Source organism: Epinephelus fuscoguttatus, linkage group LG6 (genome assembly GCF_011397635.1).
Source record: "Epinephelus fuscoguttatus linkage group LG6, E.fuscoguttatus.final_Chr_v1".
NCBI classification, from domain to species: Eukaryota; Metazoa; Chordata; class Actinopteri; order Perciformes; family Serranidae; genus Epinephelus; species Epinephelus fuscoguttatus.
Window position 1 is genome coordinate 37,878,514 of NC_064757.1, and position 21,733 is coordinate 37,900,246.

Genomic DNA, 21,733 nt, shown 5'->3' on the forward strand with positions numbered 1-21,733 from the left:
ATACCCAACCCTGCTTGGAAGTCAATGGCTATTGTTTGACGACAAGTTAGCATTTTCTATCTTTGCATTTATATGCAGATATCTGTTGACTTGCATTTAGAATTGCAATGATGACGAGGGGGAGCAGGTTTTTTTCACAGATTGTGTGTCTTATGTATTAGTGTGTGAACAGTGAGTTTCAGCAAATAAGACAAAAGGGGGTTTTTTTGTTTGTTTTTTTTTTGTTTTTTTAAATTACCAACTACACCTTTAATTTACCCGCCCACCCTTATGGGTATAGAACAATATGAACAAACTACAGATGTAATCAATTTACCGTAGACTAGAACAAGTAGAAGCAAACCTTACATTTGTGAAGCTGGAATTTATGCATGGTAAATTACATAAACTACTAACTGATCAAAAAAAAAAATTCAGGTAAATCCTGTCAACTGGTTATTCACAGTTTTCTTAGCTCTTTATCCACTTGTGTCTCCTCATCACCCCCTTCAGTTCACGGACTCACTCACGGCGGAGGCGGCGCTATCGGAGGTCAGACTCGGACAGTTCTTCTTACCAATCTTCCACAGAGGACAGGTAGGAGCCCATCTCTCCCCCCTCCTCCTCACCCCTCCTCACTCCCTCAGTTTATCTTATCAGCTCGAGGTGTCTGCCGAGTCCCTGGTCATACCACAGCGATGACTGATAAGGCAGAGGTGACTTCCTGATCTCAGGCACGACCAGCCCTTATCACAGCTTCACAGGAAGTGGCCCCATATTCACTCCACAGATCGATGCACTCAATTATAATGACATATTGCAAAATCCTGAAAGATGAAGGATGTTGTTTATCACAGTTTTTATGGATTATACTGAGCAGGGTTGATGGCGTGATGATCTGTAGTAGCTACTGGGATAACTGGACACTTCATTTGGTGATAATTAATCCATTAATAATCATTGATCACAGCTGAATACAGAATGTAGAGTCAGAATGGCATCATCAGGGACAGCTCAATAAGTGTATTTTGACTCATGACAAAATCCACTTCAGTTTGAACTCAAAGTGAGGTCCAGTTTTCAAACTAAAGTAATCTGAAGATATTCTGAAATGACCATTTTAAGTCTGCGTGCAGTTCTTCATCACTTACTCGTTGCCATGAGTTTCCTTGGGATATTAAGCAGAGGAAATTATAATTAAAAGGTCCAGTGTGAAGGATTTAAGGGGATATATTGGCAGACCTGGAATATAACATAATAAGTATCTCTTCTTTTGTGTATAATCACCTGAAAATAAGAATTGTTGTGTTTTTGTTACCTTAGAAAGAGCCGTTTATATCTATACAGGTAACGGGTCCCCATTTGTGGAGATTGCCATGTTGCACCGCCATGTTTCCACTGTAGCCTACAATGGACAAACCAAGCACTGGCTCTAGATAGGACCACTGGCGTTTTCGCGTCTTCGTGTCAACCCCTGCAGTTAGAAACCCATCTGCAGGAGAGGAAGAGACCTCAGTCTCCTCAGTAGAGGATTCAGCTCCTGGTTAAAACTTTCTGAACAATGAACACTGAAGGAACTCTAACCTGGAGAAGTTTCACCTGGTTGCAATGTGCAGTCCTCACCTCTGTATACCAATAAATCCCCCTAAATCTTACATGCTGAACCTTTACAAGTATGTAGCATACATAAATGCCACACACCACAGCATTTATAGCCTGAGAGCTTACAGCACAGCACTCAAAATACAGACAGAACGATACAAGACACAAACTGCAATACATAATTAGCACCATAGAATAGGAAACACCAAATTATTCATGGCTGCAGAACTGATTCCTCTTCAAAAATGATGTCTGATGTTGAGTGATGTTTGAGTTTAAAGTGACCGAAATCAGGATCCAGTTTGAGTTCTGTAGGTAAAGAATTCCACGGACACAAAAAGCTGTTTTTCCAAATGAGGAGTTACACAGGGGAACCTTACAGTTCCCATCGGCTGCTCCACTGAGCCAGAAGCTCTGAAGCCACCTTTCCACCAACACTTTCAGGAGGGTGCCTTTGAAACCAAAAGTAACCCTTCAGACATGGTACCTAGAGCTTGGGCTTCCACTGCAAACCATACCCTTAAATGTGGGCGGAGCTGTTGTCACTCACTGCTCCGTCCAGCACTCACTGTATTTCCTCCTTCATCAGTCTGCACCTTGTTTATCATCCACAGAACGAGGCTGCACGCCAACATTTTCAGAACAAAATAAAACAGGCTGCAGTGAGAGTCTCTCTCCATGGGATATTTAAAGACTAGTCCATACCCACTGGTGGCTTTGTCACCTTCTACCTATGCCAATCCTCAATGCCTATGTGCAGTTTCACATAGACTGACCACGTCAGTGAGTAGAAAAACATGGGACAGACAGAATGACTGACTGACAGAATGACACACTGACAGTTTCCGTGATTATGTACCGCATACCATACCATGACTTAGTCATAACAAAAATTAAAAAAAAACACCAACATTGGTCCACAGGGGGAGCCACAGCGATCGGTCGCATTTTAGCCATTTTTAAGCATTTTTCTGTTGTTATAGCGCCACCCAGTTGCCAATTAGAGTTAAATTTCTCCAGTCACCTTGAGGCGTCCTGTTCTACATATCTACCAAGTTTAGTAAAAATCCATATGGCGGTTAGGCCTAGATAAGAAATGAGCTCTCTAGCGCCCCCATTTTGTTTGATGGGGTCAATAATGGAGGGGTCCCCTCAGATTATGTTTGGTCATATGCCTACAAAGTTGCGTGGTGATGGGTGAAACCCTTGAGATGTTATACACCTTTATGTGATGAGCCACGCCCTCCGCAATATTCATTGCCTTATAGAAGCTCAGTTTTAGTAAGTTTTCCAACTTTTGCCAAGAGGGAACTTTAGATATTGGTCCCTAGATTATGTTCACCCAGTTTCATGCAGATCGAAGTGTTTTTCCAAAAAATTCAAAATGGCGGAAAATAGCGCCCCTCCTTTGGCCAATTGATGCAATATTGCTTCATTGGCATCCTCCCATGACCCTCTACCACTGTGCCAAATTTCACATGGATTGACCAAGTCAGTGAAGAGAAAAACGTGGAACAGAGACACAGACAGACACACCCACAGACAGAGTTTTCGTCATTATATAGTAAGATAGTGGGTTTGTGCATGTAGTCCTTCTCAGGCAAGCTCAGGGGTTTAGTGGAACCACAAGGTCACTGAGCATCTGGGGAGCCTGATTATGTAGGCATTCATTGATGAGTTTGAAATTGACAAAAATAAAGAAATTCTTCATACTTAACAAGACATACAGAGCTTTAGTTTACGTATATTTGGTAGGACTGTTTGTCTTCTGAGTACTACATTTCTGCATTCCTTTACTTTACTTTCCTTTACTTGTCAAAGCACTTTAAAAATTCTGTTTTTATTTATTTATTCCAATAATTTTATTCAGCTGAAACTCAATCATTTCTCCAGGTAGAATAACACTCAAAAAACATTTCTTTACAGTTTTTCTATGATTAAACAGCAGATTATAATTCATTGTTTTTAAATCGCTAAAACAAAACAACAGAAAAATGTAGCTGAAGTAAAATGACAATCTCGCACACTGACATTAAATGTGCATAAGGGCTCATTTTTGTCCCCTTCTCTTAAGTGCAGAATTGGCTCCAAATGAAAAGAAGCATTTATGTCACAATGCCGTGTCATGAAAACTAAATCCAGCATTTTCCCACAGACACCATCTGCAGAAATCTGTGGTACATCAGGCATTAGGAGACCTGGCAGCTGTAGTAGAGGAAACCAACGGAGTGCTTGACCACACGGACATGAAGTGGAGACCAGCAACCAAATCAGTGTGTAAAACGGCTCCAAAATATCGCTCCATCCTCTCAACCGCCACCGTAAGTACACTTTAGGACTCTTAATGATGCTGCCGCTGGTTCAATTTGATTTCTCAGTTATGGCCATGTAAAACAGCTTATTGTCGGTCAAAATAAAACGCCTACAGTGAGGCAGATGGGTTTGGAAAATGATTCTCAATAAAGAAAATCCTCTATGGTCCAGTATTAAGATTTGAATTCCACATCATAGTATTTTTGTCAGCCAAAGAAAAACATTTTTCAGTAAATGAAATGTCTGTCCTCTGAAGGATCAGTATTTACAAAATCCAAAAACTGTACATGGCCTGAGTCTGAGCTCATTTTATGAGTCCTTTACTTTGCACTAATTTTGTCAGTTCATGTTTTTCTGTTTTTAAAAGTAACGCCATCAAGTCCTTGGTGTAGAAGACTCCCCATTACAATAATGACACTGCTGGAAAAATGACACATTCTCAGTATAATAGCAATGAAATAGAGTGTTTTAAAAAGCTTATTATCCCTCCTGATGATAAATAAAGGGTCGTATTCAACTGAAAATGAACACAAACAAGAGCTGTTTCTCATCTCTTACATATTTGTATTCCTTTATTAAAGCTATTATTGAAAAGTTTTTCAGTAGTGATGTTTTTAAATACAAAGTGAGAATATTTTTGAATTATTTTAATTAACACTGCATCACAACCTCAGTCAAGATAAGGAAAATAAAACACTTGGTTAAGACTTTATGTGTTGACCTTAAAAATATTTTAATATTTAATTACAATGTACATGGAACAGAAATATGAACACTTTTGTTTTTGCTCCTGTTTTTTCGAGTTGAAATAAAAGATCAGTACTTTTTCTATACACACAAATCACTTAATTGACCCTTTGCTAAGTCCCGCCCCTAGACGCAGACTGGCCAATCATAATGTAGCATCGGGCCGGCTCAGACCAGGGTCCGACAACAACACAGCTGTGCTCCATTGACTCTAATGCAGTCGTTTCAGATTTCCTTCATTTTCAGGCTGGTTTTGTGGATTTGGAGCTAAATGTTGTGCCTGGGGCACGTCGTGTATTAATGATACTCGTTACCTGGAGAGGTTAGAAAAAGATATACGTTTCTTCCCTGTTCCAAAACCAAAATCAAACCCTGAAAAGTGTAGGGTTAGCTAGCTAGCTACTGAAGATATAGCCTACTGAATGTATACACATGCTGCTTTTGCTTTTTAATGATTATAACAGTGAAACAAAGACTGACCCTGCTGTACAGGAACCAGTGAAGGGAAGCAGGGAAACTTTGCTGATATTCAACCAGCTGTGTGTCATCACAGTGTGTGCAGATGAACGTTGTTTGACTTCCCCCGGAGATCCCTGCCCATCCGGTGGTGGAGATCCGGGTGCTGGCAGCGGCATGGGGGTGAAGCCAAACACGGTTCATCTGCACACACTGTGATGCCACACAGCTGGTTCAATATCAGCAAAGTTTCCCTTTATATTCATTGTCTTGTGTGGCGATCAGCAGTGTTGTGGTGGTTCACTTTTACACTGTGATCTGTAGCCTATAGTTCGGCTTTAGCTTCTGACTGTCTTTGTCTTTTTAAGCTGTTGTTGCTGCTGAGTCAGTTTGACATCCTGGATATATCCTTCAAACACAGACTGTAGACCCCTCTGTCTGCTTCTCTCTGGAATCACTCTTTCATTTGTCCAAAAATATGATAATATTTCTTCAGAGAGTGCGGTTAGTTACAGTGTGGGCTCCATGCTTAATCCGACAGCATCACAAAGGGGCGGGGCTTAGCAAATTTATTTAAATCCATGTTAGTGAGCACTTTGCCAACATGATAACCCATCCACCTGACAGGTGTGGTGTATCAAAAACAGCATGATTATTACACAGGTGTGCCTTGTGCTGGTTACAATAAAGGCCATTCTAAAATGTGCAGTTTGATTACACAACAAAATGCCGCAGATGCCAAATGTTTTTAGGGAGTGTGCTATTGGCATGCTGACCGCAGGAATGTCCACCAGAACTGTTACCAGCGAACTGAATGTTCATTTCACTACCATAAGCAATCTCCTAAGTCATTTCTGAGAATTTGGCACTACATCCAACCAGCCTCAGGACCGCACACCATGTGTAACCCAGGACCCAGGATCTCCACAACTGCTTTTTCACCTGCATTGATTGTCTGAGACCAGCCCTGAGATGGTTTCCAGTAGCATCAGCTGTCCGGATGGCTGGTTTTAGATGATCTTGCAGGTGAAGAAGCCAGATGTGGAGATCCTGCCTCCTCCTCCTGGTCTACAGATTTTAAGATGGTTGGATGTACTGCCAAATTCTCAGAAACAACATTGGAGACAGCGTATGGTAGTGAAATGTACATTTAATTCATGGGCAACAGCTCTGGTGGACAGTGAGCAAACACAAAACTTGGACATAATTTGAGACAACTAATCCTTTTGTGTGCATAAATAAGGTTTTATGTTTTCTATTTCAACTCCTGAAGAAAAGTGGGAGCAAAACCAAAAGACTTGTATCTATGTTTCCTTTTTGTCAGTGTAGATTTAGACTCCTACAGGATGCAACAAAGCCTGTAGTTTACAAGCTGTCTGCAGTAAGATCAGTGGCGTACTGCATAGTACGCTGATACGAAACAATGTTGCTGCGAGCAGCAGGAAGGAAGCGCTTGTTTATTGCCCAAGGTCATGATAGTGCAACACACTGTGCTTAGTCAAAGCTGTAAGGTTAGGGACCTGCCACACTGCTTCCTGTACTGGCACCCAACTCTGGCATTGGATGCAAATCACGTGCTCGTTTAATGTCAGCATAATCGTGAGTGGGCTGAAGCAGGAGACTAAGATTAAGAATGATCACTTGCTATGCATTTTGCAGTTAATGGCGTTTTCTTGCCGCAAAAGCAGGTCAGAAAATCTTAGTTACTGCAAACCTGATCATGATCATATGTTTTTTTTTTTATATATTGTATGTCGTGTGTGACGTCTAAATACATGCACACTATGTGGTACAGAAGCAGGTGTGGGGGAGATAAAGCTGTTTCATTTGGGCCCCTCTGGTCCATGCGTCTTCCACACATTACACATCCAGCAATTTCAATTGCTCCGATTGCAGATCTGAACTGCAGCCGAAATGAAACCATCATCTTTTTAACAACATCTTTAAACAGTGATTGACAGCCAGTGGAAAACACACTTTGAATTTTAAAACCGCGCTGTTTATTGCAGGTTGAGTTTCCTTTCCTGTTTTTAAAGTGATGTTCTCCCAGAGAGCCTCATAAATACAGCTATGTCCTTAAACTCATTGTCTCATGCTTATTGGAGCATGAAATATATTTAATTTCTCTCCAGCAATCATTAAGTTATGTTAATTGCGCAGACGAATGTTTTTAATTACACACCACAGGGTTTTAATTGAAATTCAATAAATTAATCCATATATTGAATCATGCCCGGCATTCAATATCCCGAAGCCTTTCAGGAGGACTTCGCATGGTTGCTGAGGGGTAGCCTTACTGTATCGCAATTATTAAGTGGTGTTTGCATTTATTTATGAGTCTTTGGTGGATAAAAGCACATAATTTCAGAAGTACTGCAGAATGATCTTTGCTTAATATTTCTTTCCCAAAAAAAGCAGTCGGTAAAGGGTAAGGTAGGTATGACCGGACAGAAAAACAACATGAATGTGGTTGATTGTAATGAATGTCAGCCTTTCCTGTGAATATAAGTGATGAATTTCTTTTTGTAGTCGCAGCATAAGAAATGTTGTGGCACCAAAAGGGAAAGAAAGCTCAAAAAGAACCATTTGAAATGTTTATTTGAAGGCAGCCTTGTCAAAAAGAAAAAAAAATCTCCAGGTGACAGTGAAGAATGTGTCTGATTAAAATGTGTCTTTCTATAAGTGAAATCTTTTACTCTTGAGTACGATGCAAGTGGTAAAGAGGAAATTTCCCTCAGGGTTGGTCTGTTGTGTTGACTCTAGACTAGATAATGGGGAGGACAGACTGGATAAACCCTCTGAGTGCCTCACATTCAATAAATAAAGAGAGATCATAATTTTATAAGATTAGTCAACTATGATCCTCGGAGAGTCAGTATCTTTTTCCGTCTGTAGTAAATAAAAAAATGCTTTATAGCTTTAGTGTGCAGTAGTTTTAATCGCATAGGAGCAAGTTTTCTGGGACCTTTCACTCCTGAAAAACTCCCAAACAATACACCATTAAGGAAAGAAAAAGGAACATGCCAATATAAGTCTAACTGGCTCTGGGTTTGAAGAGAGGGTTATTGTCTTTTTCTTGCAATTTACGACTCTAATGATGCACTTATGTTGCCCGCTCTTCCCTTTTTCTTACACCTTACCTACTTAAGGAGGAAATCTTGATTGGTAAGTCGATGCTATCCGCAGATTTAGGGATTTACTTGTAGGTCGGTGCAGGCTAATTATTTACTTCTTACAGGAGAAAGAGCACAGTCATCTGTCCCATTCTGAGGGCTTTCTTAGTTAGACTGATGGGATCTCTCTTTGTCTGCAATCCTTTTCATTTCTACATAATACCCATTTTGTGATGTTTGTTCAATGTTCTTTAAATGAGGCTTTTTCAATGGGGCTATTGTTTACTCTTTTTCTCTTCACTCGAGTTAGAGCCGGTAGATCTTTCCACGCATAGTTTTTCTTTCTTCTCTGCTCTTTTGTTGTTCCTTTCATATAATTGTTTTAGTTTAGACTTACTTTATCTCAATTTGTTTCTTGTTGATTTCTTTGACTTTAGTTGAGTTCAGACTTTCTTTTGGGGTTAATCGCATGCTTCAAATTTGCATGATGTCTTTATCTTTCAAAGTTTTCTGTCCCGAGAGGAAAAAAAAAAAAAAGAAGTCACTTCTCTGTGTTTTCAAGGGAATATGTGCCTTTGTACTAGAGTATTCACAGTGCATCAAAGCAGATAGCAGGTTCCATTGGTCAACACACGCGTGGTTTTAAGCTGCAGCCTGTTTGTCTGTTTGCAGATTTTGTCGCCAAAACCTGGAAGCGAGCTTTTACGTGGAAAAGGGTCTCAGCATTTAGCGAGCCAGACCGAAGGTCCGCACGATTACGATTCTGGGAATGACACATCTTCGCCGCCGTCGAGCAAAACTGGTGTTTCTCAGGCGAGTGTCACTGACAACAAGAGGAACCGCTGTAAACGTCTGGCCTCGCCAGAGAAGCTGAAGTTCACTGACAGAGACAATGCCTCTGATTCAGGAAACTCTGTGACCAGCTACGCTTCCCTGTGCAAACCTTACGGGGATGACAGCCTGTCTGCAACCCTTTTCACTGGAAACGGCAAGAGGTAATGTTACGTTCATAATAAATAATCCATCTGAACGAATGCTTCCAAAGAAAATTGCAAGTTGTTTATCTTCCATTTCCACGCTCTGTTTCCTCTTTTGAAATATTCAGCTTACCAGTGAGAATAAGGGGCAGCATTTCTTTAAAACAACCCAGGATACAGTGTGAGCTCTGTCACTTAAAGCAGTAAAACGTGCTTCCTTTGCAGAGAGCAGATAACTTTGGGGTGTCGGGTAGAGGTCATGAGATCTCCAAAGACTTCTAGCTGCTCACAGAGGATGAGAGAGACGTCTCGAAGACGACTGAAAACCCGGTCATCCAGTAGCAGGAGCAGATCCTCGGGGAGTTCTAGATATTCCGGTCGCTACTCTCGAAGCCTGTCACTGTCATCTTGCAGGTGGGTTTAACTGCTTTTAAATTAAACATGACTAATATCCAACAAAAGTACATTTCTACTCACATGTATTTCAGTTTGCGTATAAAAAAGTGTAACTGTGGTACAGATATTCATGGTGCCCAGAGGATGACTCCTACAGAGTTTGGTGATCCCTTGACTTTTCCTAGCAGCACCAGCAGGTCAAAGTTTTCACTTTTACTCGATTAATTGGCACAAAATTTAGTAAAGACGTTCATAGTCAAGGTCTGAAATTAGCACCTGGCAAATATGGGTAGATTGTTTGCAGTAGCGTGAAATTGTCAGGCCATGCGCCACTTTGGCAGACAGGGAAAAGGCACAACAGGAAGACACAACTGCTGTATAAAAGCAACGTTATTTGCCATAGAAGCATATTTTTTCACTGTATTCTAACCAACAACCATCAATAAAAGGAGAAGGACACACAATCTGTACACACCCACTCCTCATTGTGTGGACTTAAATACTTCACCTGTCAGTTTCATCTGAAGGAACAGCTCAGGGCAGAGCGAGTGTGTACCAGTCGAGCGAGAGAAAGAGAGATGTTGGATCAGAGCGGACAGCTGTTGGCGATCAAAGCAGGGGAGAAATTAACAGCTAAGTTGTCAAGTGGTAGTGAACGTTCAGTGTAGGGTTCAGTTTGTCCATGAACAAACACAGCAGCTCCTCAAGACCCAAGTAAAGTTGGTGTGTCTTGCTTCCCAGCGTAGGTGGGCATGTGTAGGTATGCACGTACACATGCACATTAAATTGTGTTTTGATAAATTAAATGTTATTCATTTATTGGTGGTCCCTTAGGGTGCTTTCACACCTGGCCTGTTTGGTTCGGTTCAATCAAACTCAAGTTTGTTTGCCCCCTAAGTGCGGTTTGTTTGGGCAGGTGTGAACACGAGACCTTCTTGAAGAGGTGGTCTCAGTCTGGTTACAAATGAACTCTGATGCGGTTTGTTTGTGGTGAGAAGGTGTTCCGACCTGGATCTGAACCAACTGCAGTCACATGACACATTGTTTGGGTTAAACATGAGCATGTTACAGTCTTGGAGGATTATTAATGTGCACCTCCTCCTGTACTGCCTTAATATGCACATTCAGCACATCCAATGCATCAAAACATTGTTTTCTAGTTGGAGCCGCGCCTCGTTTTCAAACTGTATGCTTTGACTAAAATGAACAATGACAGCAATATAGTCCACGATGAGCAGCGCTAAAATCAACCTGCGTAGTTGTCCCTCCATTGTGACATTAGAAAGTGTCACATTTATCTTGCAAGTGTACTCTTCTTCAACGTTTGCTTTACTTCCTGGATTTTTCCCACATGGAAATTCTGACCAATCAAGAGCAGCTTTCTCACACAAGGCATTTGATCTGGTCCGCTTGTAAATGCTGCCGTGAGAACACGAACCAACTCTAGGCAATTATACAACTTTGTGACAAAATTAGTCCCTGATTCAGACCAAAGCAAGACAACTCTAGGGGTCCGTACCAAGTTTCTTAAATTACTGCTAGTTATCTTACCTAGCTGACTTTGTTAGCTGTTTAGCCCCTTCAACCTAAGAAAAAATGTGAGGAGCTAGCGCTAGGAGCAATAAGTGAGCATTGTCGGTTTAAGAGACACGACACGTCCTCTCCACTGAAGCGTCACGTGAAGCAACGTCCATTCTTGATGACGGCGGCACCGCTGGATCTGCTCTGTAAAGCAGCCAGCGTCTGGCGTTACTATGGGTACATCCCAAGTCTCATTATATTCGCTGACCAAAACAGTAGCCCCCACCCCCCGCCATCATGACTCTGGTCACACACAGCCGCACATCACCGACAGTCCGATGAACAACGCAAGGGGTTGTGGCTGAAATGAACCTAATTGCAACTTAACAATCTTGCATGAAATATCATTACTCTTTGAAGTAGGTACGTGAATTACAGCGATTCATTGCAAAGAATGCACGTAACGGGTACTTGTACTGTTTCTCCGCCATCTCGTTCAAATATGCCAGATGTAGAGGGCAGGTATTTATACGTCATGAAGTTCAGCTGAAAAACTCTTCCGGATAGGAAGCTCTCGACCATCCTAGCTCATAGCTGCTTAAAGCTTGCTGCTAGCTCCTAGCGCTAGCTCCTCGCTGCACAAATAAGAGACTTGGGACGGCCTAGAAGATGGCGGACCTCAACGACTTCCGGTTCAAGCGAGGAGCTAGCAGTAGCACTATAAAAATAAGAGACTTGGGACAGCCTAGAAGATGGTGGACCTCAACGACTTCCGGTTCAAGTGAGGAGCTAGCAGTAGCACTATAAAAATAAGAGACTTGGGACGGACGCATTGTCTGAAAGCACCCTTAGTCTTGTTTGAATACACCTTTACATGGTGGTACCTGCTACTTGTATGTCTGTGTTGCAGAAGCACATTCATGCACTGAAACTCATCATTACATGCCTACAGTGCACTTGAGAGCCCAAAAAGTAAAGAATAGAAAGAGCAGGTTTGTCAGGGTCAGGCCTCCTGGGAAGCCACTCAGCCTTGCAGTTATTTTTCCCAGGGGCCACTCATGGTGTAACAGCAAAAAACTCCCTTGTGGCCCAAAACGCATTTTTCCCATTGGCCACCATTGTGAAAGAGACGTCCGCCAACAAGGTCACTTTTGAATCTTTCTATTTTTGAGCCATGAGGGTTTATATAGCTATGTAAAACTTTCCTGGAGCTGAGAAAAGCCATTTAAAAATCCATGGCAAGTCTTCAAATCTATGAGACAAGCGGGAACTTGCAGTGGCGCGCAGCAGGAGAAACACTACTGCACATATTCAGTGAGTTGCATACCGCAGAAGTAATTCCAGAAGCTAGCAAAATTCTGGCACATGTGGCAGGCAAGCAAATCCATTGGAATGAATAGGCGCCATCTTGGCGTCCGGTATCTGGTTATTATTAAGATCTAAGTTTGTTTAAAGTTCAGATGGGGCAAATCCATCAAGGAAAACACAAATGAATCAGAATTAGTGATGTTGTGTGTAAATATAATATATTTGCAAAAAGAAGTTGATGGAAACTGCTATTTTATTTTGCAGAAATTTCTGTAATCTGTAATTGTATATAATAATTGTCATTTGTCTCGTTGGCAGCTCGTACTCACGCTCTCCAAGTTACTCAGCTGATCTGAGGCGACGAGGCAGCGTGGCCAGCCTGAGCTCCAGAGGAACCTACTCCAGACACAGCGCTGACAGGTGAACTTTACCAAATGTTTCAGCTGCTAATGACTCCTTATTAGCGGGGTACGAGAACAAATATACATTTACATTGTTGATGTCGTGCCTGCTTCCTAGACTAAGAGACAGAAAGAGAACACACAGCTCCAGAGACACAGATATGAAGCACACACATAAGGTCAGTGGGAAGAGACAAAGAAGGAAATCCTACTCTCCTATGAAGAAAAGAAGAAGAGACTCACCGAGCCATCTGGAAGCACGCCGAATCACAAGGTACAGCTTTCCCAGTCTGGTTATTTACAGCTACAATATACATTATTATGAAATGTGCTCTATGTAAATATGTCCTGCTGCTCCCACCCTCCGCCCCCTCAGTTGGACAAGTCCCCAACCTGAAATCTCTCTCATGGTATTGATGAGCTGTGTACCTTGAGATGGCATTAAGCCAGAGGATGAGATAATCGTCAGCTCCAAAGCCACCACAGGTGCGAGAGAAGCAGATGGTGGAACACAGGCAATCTGAGATGTAGAAAAAAAAGAACAAGCAAAGCGTGATATTCACTTTTTATAACAGCTCTTGCTTGCTGCACAGTTAGCTTTAGTTTTCTTTTATTTCATGCTGGTCTTTGACAGCAGCACACAGAAATATGTATAAAGGAGCACATGACAGCCACAGAGAGGTTACAAATAACAGATTTGATGTAATCACTGCCCCACTAAACGATATCGTGTTAAAGCTGCACTGTTCTGGGCCTGGGTCTGACTTTGTAATATGAACAGTGTCACTCATACACAAAGTTAGCTGCTAAAGAGACGGATCATTTTCTTAGGAGCTGGTGGAGACCAAAAAAGAGCTAAAAGGAGAGTGAATATTGCACCTACATTTAAGTGGTGTCCAGAAATGTAACTCCAAACGATACAATCGTTGCTCCGTGTCCACTAGATGTGTAAAGAAACTTGTTTGGTAACACTTTAGTAGCGAGTGACAAAGTAACAAGTTAATAATTCGATTTTTTTTTTTTTTAATAATGATTTAATAATTTTACCCCCCAGTTGGCCGCCAGAGAGAGACACAATATGCTGAAAAGAGAACTGCAGTATTGATATTGGGACTTGTTCGCAAACAGTTAGCCTACTTACAGGTCAAGCCGACACAGAGTAGCATTAGCGTTATTTGGAGTTGTGTTTCCACGTTAAGGGCTTTGCACACTGAGTCCGTTTTTTTTCGTTCAAAATTGTTGCTCGTCTAAAACTGAATACGACTTCATGCTTGTACGCTGAGTCTGAAACTTTTGTCTGTCATGAAAATTTTTGGAACAGGTTCGATTTTCTGCGTTTCTCGCATCCGTCAGAGCCTTTAGAGATGTTTGACCAAGAATCAGTGAAGAAGACGTGGCGATAAGACAGAGGAACAGGGTGCACAGATTCATTTCATAACTCAAATAGCTCACTTTCAACAGGTCAGATAGTGATATTCAGGTGGATGATGATGACGATGATAACGATTTTTTTTTTGGATGATGGACTAAAAAAATGCATCTGAAAAAACTGACTCTGTGCAGAAGCCCTAAGTCTCCTTTAAAGGAGCTGTATGCAACATTCAGAGCATATCTATGATTCAGAGACTGCATACGGCTCTCAACAAGGAGGTGGCTGAGCTGGCTGCTAGCAGCATACGGGGCTCACAGCGCAAACAGTGCTAACAATGGCAACAGTGCTGACAGGGCTAATGATGTTAACATAGAGGGGAACCGAAGGGTGGGCACTACGCTGCCGACATGAAACCGTTCCACCTCCATGTGTCAGACCCTTTAAGTTCTGTTTTGATCTGTCTCATTTGCTCCAAAATGCTATGTTCAGCAGCTAGCTGCTAACCTTGTCTGCTGTTTGTCACAAAGCTGGTAGTGTCCAGTGTATTTACTGAACTAAAACAATGAACTGAAAGACATTGTACTGCTCCGTAGAGCTGAAAGGGACCACAGAGTGGGTTGATAATGTCAGTTTGTTCCTAAGAGCGACCCCTTCCAGGTTACATGGATTTCATATTAAAATATTGGTCACTGTAGCTTTAAGGTTTAGTATAAATGTACACATTGCAGTTTGAGTTTTCTTCCTGTCTGTTTTCACACTGCTCACCTTTCTGGCTCTCCACAGTGCCAGGAAGCGACCCATCCCTTACTTCCGACCGAGCCCTTCCTCCAGCAGTCGGTCCACCAGTGTGTCGTCCTGGAGCAGCCTCTTCACCCGCAGCCGCAGCCGCAGCCCGATCCACAGCATCACCCGGAGCAGGAGCCGGAGCCGCAGCCACAGTTACTCCTCCTACAGGAGCTACAGCCGCAGTTCATCCTGGAACTCAATCTTTGGGACCCACAGTCGCAGCCGGAGTCGAGGTTCGTTGAACAAACGCAACAAAACCAGGCATTAGGTTTCTGAGAGCACATTAAGGGACTGAAGCTCCGGTTGTGTTTCCATTTGAGAGCGGGGACGGTGGATGTTGGAGGAGCAATCGAGTGTGTGCGTCTCCGTGCCCCTGCTTTGACGCTTGAGTGGAAATGTCCCTGCAGGGGTCCGACCACGTCTTTCATTGAGGCAGTCCTGTTCACTCTGCCCACAGAGACCACTGGAGACTGAATGTCTTTTTGTTTGTTTTGTTCTTGTACTGCATCCTCTTGCATCAGCACTCACAATGGCCTGAGACTGTTCATCTCTCAGATATTTACAACAGGAACTGCACATAAGACAGAAACAGTGTTCCTGCATTTGATCAATGCACATCGCTGTTCTTTATTTTATGTCCATGCACTTCCCATTTAATTAAGGCTTTAACATTTTTAATCTTAGTATTTATTTTAAAATGGTGCATAATGAGGCCTGAACGTACCAAGAAGAGTTGAAATGACTTAATTCTAATGTTATTTTTGGGGGGCAATGTACAGTATGTGTTAGCTAATGCAAGAGCAGATGCACCGGGTGAACGTTGGGCATTTACTGTCCCACAGGTCTGTATGTTATGGATTTTCCCCCAAGAAGTGAAGCATTGAGGTAACATTTGAGCCGCTTGATCCGAGTGTTTACAAATGGCTTCAGAGGGATCTTTGTCAGGGATAAGGAAAAGGTTTATTGCTCTGATCTCAGCACTTCACAAGCCGGAGAGCAGGCGCGTTTCCTCTGAAAAATGAAACGGCGAGGGTGGCCTGACGGCGAGCAAACTGCCTGTCAGCTCAAATGTCAAATTAATTTATCCTCTGATCAAGTGGAAAACAATTGAAATGTCAGTCCGTGTAATACAACAGAGAGGGATCGAAACGTTGCGCAGGGGACAGGGAGGGGGGGGAATTCATTTGACAAAATCTCCCTGTGTCAGAGGAGGTATTTCCTTGACAACTCATGGCGAATAAAACATAATGAATTTTAAGGGAAAAGGATACTTAAAGGTGAATATACTTGTACTTTTTTATCTACTTCAGTGCTTACAATTTATTTTGGGCTGGCTCTACTAATATATGCAAGTTTCTGCATTTTTATTTGATAGTTGTGATTTGAAAAGATGGCACAGAAAAAAACAATATTGTTTTTTTTTTTTTGCTACAACACTGGAACCAATCAAATCAACGATGTTTTTGTTCTTGAGTTATATCACGACAGAAGGTCAAGTTTGTAATTGTGCAGCACTGCTCATATTTATTACTTATTTAATATTTATTGGTTTGTTGTCCCTCTCAGTAGTGGTCAATCTTTCTATGCAACGCTGTCAATTTATAGTTATTCTGACACTGCTGTAATTTATTTTTGCTTTGTTGTAAATTATTCTTGGGTTTTGTCACCTCACTCACACATAAACCTCAAAGTAGAAGCAAACAGTCAAAAGATGGAGGAGCAGATAAAAAGTTCTGACCTTTTGTTTTGGGTGCTTGACCTTAAAAGAAGCAAAAGTTTGATATTTTGGGAAATATACTTGTTTTCTTTCTTGCAGAGAATAAGATGAAAAGACTGATGCCACCTAATTGCTACAGCTAGCAGCCAGCTAACTTAGCTTAGCATAAAGACTGGAAATAGAAAAGCAGCTGGCTTTCCTATCAGCAGGTTCATAAAATCTGTCTACCAACACCTCTAAAGATTACTCATTAAAATATATCTCAGGTGTTAAATCCTCCAAAAGCTGTAGGGTAAGTTTGGTATTTTTCAAGTGACTAATGGAACAAGTATTGAGTGAGAGCGCTGCAGCCTGCAGTTGCAAGACTTAAGTGAGTGCTGTCAAAGATCATCCACTAAAAGTGTTGTTGCTTTGCCACTGACAGGCGCAGGTTATTTTTCTAAGTGTCTAACAACATTATGGAAAGGATCCCCACTAATAAAGACGTTTTTGTTAAAGAGTAAGATCCTTTTTGTTTAACCAGAAACAGCCCCGAACTTGCTGTTGCCAGTTACACCAGACTCCACTTAAATAAACAGTAATTTTAGCAAGTGTAAAACCAGCATATTTACACATCTAACTGCATGAATTAAGGGTTTATTTCAACCAAATCAGAGTTGGTGATTGTTGGAACAGCCATAAGATGAACCAAAATTGTGTTTGTGTGGTGTGTTTAGTTTCTGTCAGCTTTGAATGAAGTGTGTTTTACAATAATAAAGTTGCTGTTTATTTAAATGGAGTTTGGTGAGTTTTGTTATACCAATTTCAAGGCTGTTTCTGGTGAAACAAAAAGGATCGTACTCTTCAACAGAAAGGTCTATCTCTGTAGGGATCCTTTCCATAATGTTGTCAGACACTTAGAGTAACAATCTGAGCCTGTCGGTGGCAAACACAAGCACTTTTAGTGGATGTAAATTGCTGGTGCACGAATGCCCTATGTGGTTACATTGCAGCTGTTTCCATTGCTGCTGGCTGCAGCGCTCTCACTCAATATTGGACCAGTTTTAAGAATACTTGTTCACATTAGTAACTTAGACACAAAAACATGGCGAAATAGGGTCCAGGTTGAAAAATACAAACTTTCCCTTTAAGTGTAGAATAACAAGTTGCGATCATACGAGAGGTTCAGACTATTTCTTGGCTGGATGCAACTCAATCGTGAAATCTCTACCACTTGCCTGGAAACCTCACAGTCACTCCGCCTGGCCAAGAAATAGTCCAATGTTCTTATATTTTGCGTGAGCACAAAGACATGCATGTTAATTAGGAATCTTTAGATGTGCTGGCAAGTGTATTTTTTACCTTTAGACAGAGCCTGGCTACCTGTTTCCCCCATTTCTCATCTGTATGCTAAGATACGATAACCAGCTGCTGATCATAACTTTTATCTTTCGTACAGACATAACCCTCAGCACGAAAGCAATTGAGCCTTTTTTTTCCAAAGTGTCAAACTATTTCCTCAAATTTAATTCCGAGGCTGACTCCAGAGTTTGAATCTGCAAAATAAGTTTGAAACTGCCTTTCCATATAATTAAGAGAGTTATATTTCTCACTCATTTCAAACCCGTCATCCTGTCTGTGTAACTGCTCCAGGCCTGACAGACTGCTCTCTATGCACTCAATACTCTCAGCTTATTTCCCTGAATGTCAACTAAATTGGACGAATGAGGGAAATATGATGCTGGAAGAGGAAGGGACTTGGCACAAAAGTCATCCATAAACTATGAAGTGATGACGACTCGTGTCAAGCGGGAGATTTGTGGAGTCTTGTTGACAAACTTTCTAGATGGGCGGCCCTCCCCCCATCTCACAATGTAAAGTTTACATCAGTTCTTGTGCAAGATAATTTTGAATATGTAATTAATGTGGTGTAAATATGCATCTGCATTGTATAGATTATACAGCAAGTGTGATTATTTGATTTACAGAATGTGATTTGGGCCTTGTTGGATGTTAAAATGTTTGATGGATACGATGCACTGACCAGTGGAAGAGGAGGAGACAATGTGCGCGTCAGGCATCAATCAGTGGATTCTAGATGTCTTTGTGCTGAAGATCCCTCTGATCATGTCTTCGGTTATTTTAAAAATCCCAATAACAAGCTCATACAGCAATAGTGATCCAGTGTTTCAGTGTTAAATTATGCATACTCTCCCTGTTTTCCATATGAAGGAGCATATTGCAAAAGCATATGTTTTTCATACTGTCACATTTTATCTTGTGCCAGTGGGAACTCTGCATTGTAATAACGTGTCACCTGGAAATTGAATTGTCCCCATGGAACTCCCTTTCAATGCGTGTTTAGAATAAGCTCTATAAAATCATGTTCTGAATTAAAACACTCTTGTTTTATGTTCTCAAAACAGATGAAAACACACTTTATTTATTACTGCGGTACAAGGCCGTAGCCATGAGGGAGGGGGGCAAAGCTACTGCCCCTCCATCCCCCCGGGAAAAAATTGAAAACTCATTTCCTATTGAGTTGTCTAAATTACTGTTACTGTCTAAACAAATGAGACATGCAGCGTAACATTAATGACTGTCACTATACTCAGACCTCACACAGGCTATCTGACAAATATAATGTAATAAAGACATTAAAGGGATAGTTTTCTGAAGTGGAGATTTATGAAGTACTTATCCATAATCAGTGTATCACATGCAGTAGATGTCTGTCAGCACATCCCCAGTTTGGAGAAGCAGCAGGAGCACTGACAGGGAAGCTAAGCAGTGAACTGCTGTGGATGAGGGCAGCAGTAAAACATATGTTAGCCACCTTAAAAAGTCCAACCTAAAACTATCCATAACAGTTTATGCTATATTGAGAGTGTTTTTAGCGCTTTACCTTTCCGTCAGACAGCCCCTTCTGACGAGGAAGTTCCTCATCTATGCTCTCGTCAAAGCCACCAGACTCCATTGGCAGAAACAGTCATTTTGGGTCGCTGAACACAGGAGCTACTGGTCTACTGCTGCCTTGGTGAGTTAGGTAGTGTGTATTATTGTGTGACTTTGGTGGATTCAAACTAATCCTTTTAAATGCTTAAGTCACACAATAACACAAACAAAATAATTGATCAAGGCAGTGGCAGACCAGCAGCTCTTGTATAGTGATGTTAAATCACTGTATTTCTCAATGGAGTGTGGCTTTGAAGAGAGTAATAACATCAAGGCTTCAGCTCCCTGTTAGAAATCACTAGCGGACAGTACAGAAAATACTGAGTACACTTAACCTGATATTGGCTTTTTTAGGTGGCTAAATACACAGCAGTACATTACTTAGCTTCTGTGTCTCGTCACATATCGACGTTTGGTCATGGACTTTCGACGTCCACATACGACGTGCAAGGTACCCTGGATGCGTCGGGTTTTTTGACGTTCCAGGACACCGTGTCAAGTTCTGCCTGTTACATGCATTGTCTTCTTTCAAAATACACTTCTGTCTTCACAGGAAATTTACAGTTTACATAACAGTCTCTTTCAAAATAAATGCACTTCATCAGTATAACAACGCAAATTGACATTTTTTTCCTCCAACAACTAATTGACATGGTTGGGTTATGAAAAACAGAACAGGGTTCGGCTTTATAATCTCACGGGATGCGATCACCCAGGTGAAAGTCAGTGTTTGTTGGACCCAACCACTACCTATCACACCCACCCTACTCGGACTTTTACTGCCTTAACTTTCGTTCTAGTCCCACCACATTTTCCCCTGACGCCGCAAAGCACCATTAAACCACAACAGGGACCGGTTGCGTATCATGCCGACGTTAAAGATAGTTTTTTTTTCCATCAGTGTCTGATCTCGACTTCAGAGTGAGACCAGGTTGACCTCATACATCCCCACTTCAAAAGATCTGAACTATCCCTTTAAGGTTAGTTGAAAACACCCATGAACACCCTTGTTAATGTTGGGTAAATGTGTAGCTAATTAACTGAAAGTAACTTAGTATCCACTCCATGTGATTACTGACACTTTTTAGCAAAATATTATTTATCATCACAATTAAAGTTCTAGTGCAAAATGATGTATTAACAGTACCTTTTCATGCATGTCCTGACTGAAGTGTTATCATTGGTGCTGTGTTACAGTAATAACCCAGGTGGCCAAAATGACCTGGCCCAGAACCGGCCTGAACTCGCCATGCCGGATGAAATTAGCCGGGACGCATCTGGTTGCCCAACTTGGCTGAGACTCAGCATGTGTGACGCCCCAGAAGTGGGCCACATCAACAGGACCGAGTCCAGCTGCCACAATGCCATCACTGGGCTGTTATCAGAAATGACCTGGCCCAGCATTGGCCCAAACTCGGCATGCCGGATGAAATCATCCGGGCCACATCGGGTGCCTGACTCTGAGACTCAGCATGAATGACGCCCCAGAATCGGGCCAAATCAGCTCCCATCAACAACTGACAGCAACATCAAGGGATCCTAAGTTTCCGTATTTTATTTTATTTTACTTTTTTTATTCTATATTTTTATAATATGGAGGGGGGAGGGGTGCCCCCGCTCCCCAACATGTATTACAGTAACTTCCTTGTCACAGTAAACACAGGGGCCTTCACAAAGTTGACTTCTTAGCTGGTTTGTTTTATCCGTACTGTGACATCAGCGTGTTTGACCTGAAGCTCTGTGTTATCTTCTATTAAAAAGCCAGTGAGTCACCGACAGGAGGCAGATCCCACTCTGTGTGAGCGACATGTGGACGCTAACTTAATTTGGTAAAAGGGAGGCTGGTCTTCGGTCAGCTGTTGCGCCTGCACTGCAAAAAATATCCACACCAGCAAGTCAGTTAATCTTAATCTAAGTCTTAAAGGGTTTTTTCACCCTCTTAAAAAACTGAAACAGATTATTTGGGTCAGAGCAAGTCTTTATTTCATCCAGTTCTCGTTACTTTAAAGATCTGAAGACTCTGGTTGATTTCTTATATGCGCATTTTTTGCAGTGCGCCTCCTCTCCAGATCCTCCCAGCACTTTCTCGACACTTGCTCTGTGCCGACTCA

General features: G+C 41.8%; 1 protein-coding gene across 1 annotated transcript in view; it reads left to right on the forward strand.

Annotated features, from left to right (window-relative positions):
- The window catches only part of srrm4 (serine/arginine repetitive matrix 4), a 104,145-nt gene extending 87,692 nt beyond the window's left edge, over positions 1 to 16,453 (forward strand). The window contains exons 7-13 of the mRNA XM_049578533.1: positions 493 to 576; positions 3,737 to 3,902; positions 8,883 to 9,205; positions 9,413 to 9,601; positions 12,731 to 12,832; positions 12,932 to 13,087; positions 14,969 to 16,453. Of these exons, the coding sequence (XP_049434490.1) occupies positions 493 to 576; positions 3,737 to 3,902; positions 8,883 to 9,205; positions 9,413 to 9,601; positions 12,731 to 12,832; positions 12,932 to 13,087; positions 14,969 to 15,239 (1,291 nt within the window). The 3' untranslated portion in view covers positions 15,240 to 16,453. The remainder of the gene's footprint in view (positions 1 to 492; positions 577 to 3,736; positions 3,903 to 8,882; positions 9,206 to 9,412; positions 9,602 to 12,730; positions 12,833 to 12,931; positions 13,088 to 14,968) is intronic.
- Positions 16,454 to 21,733: the final 5,280 nt, after the last annotated feature.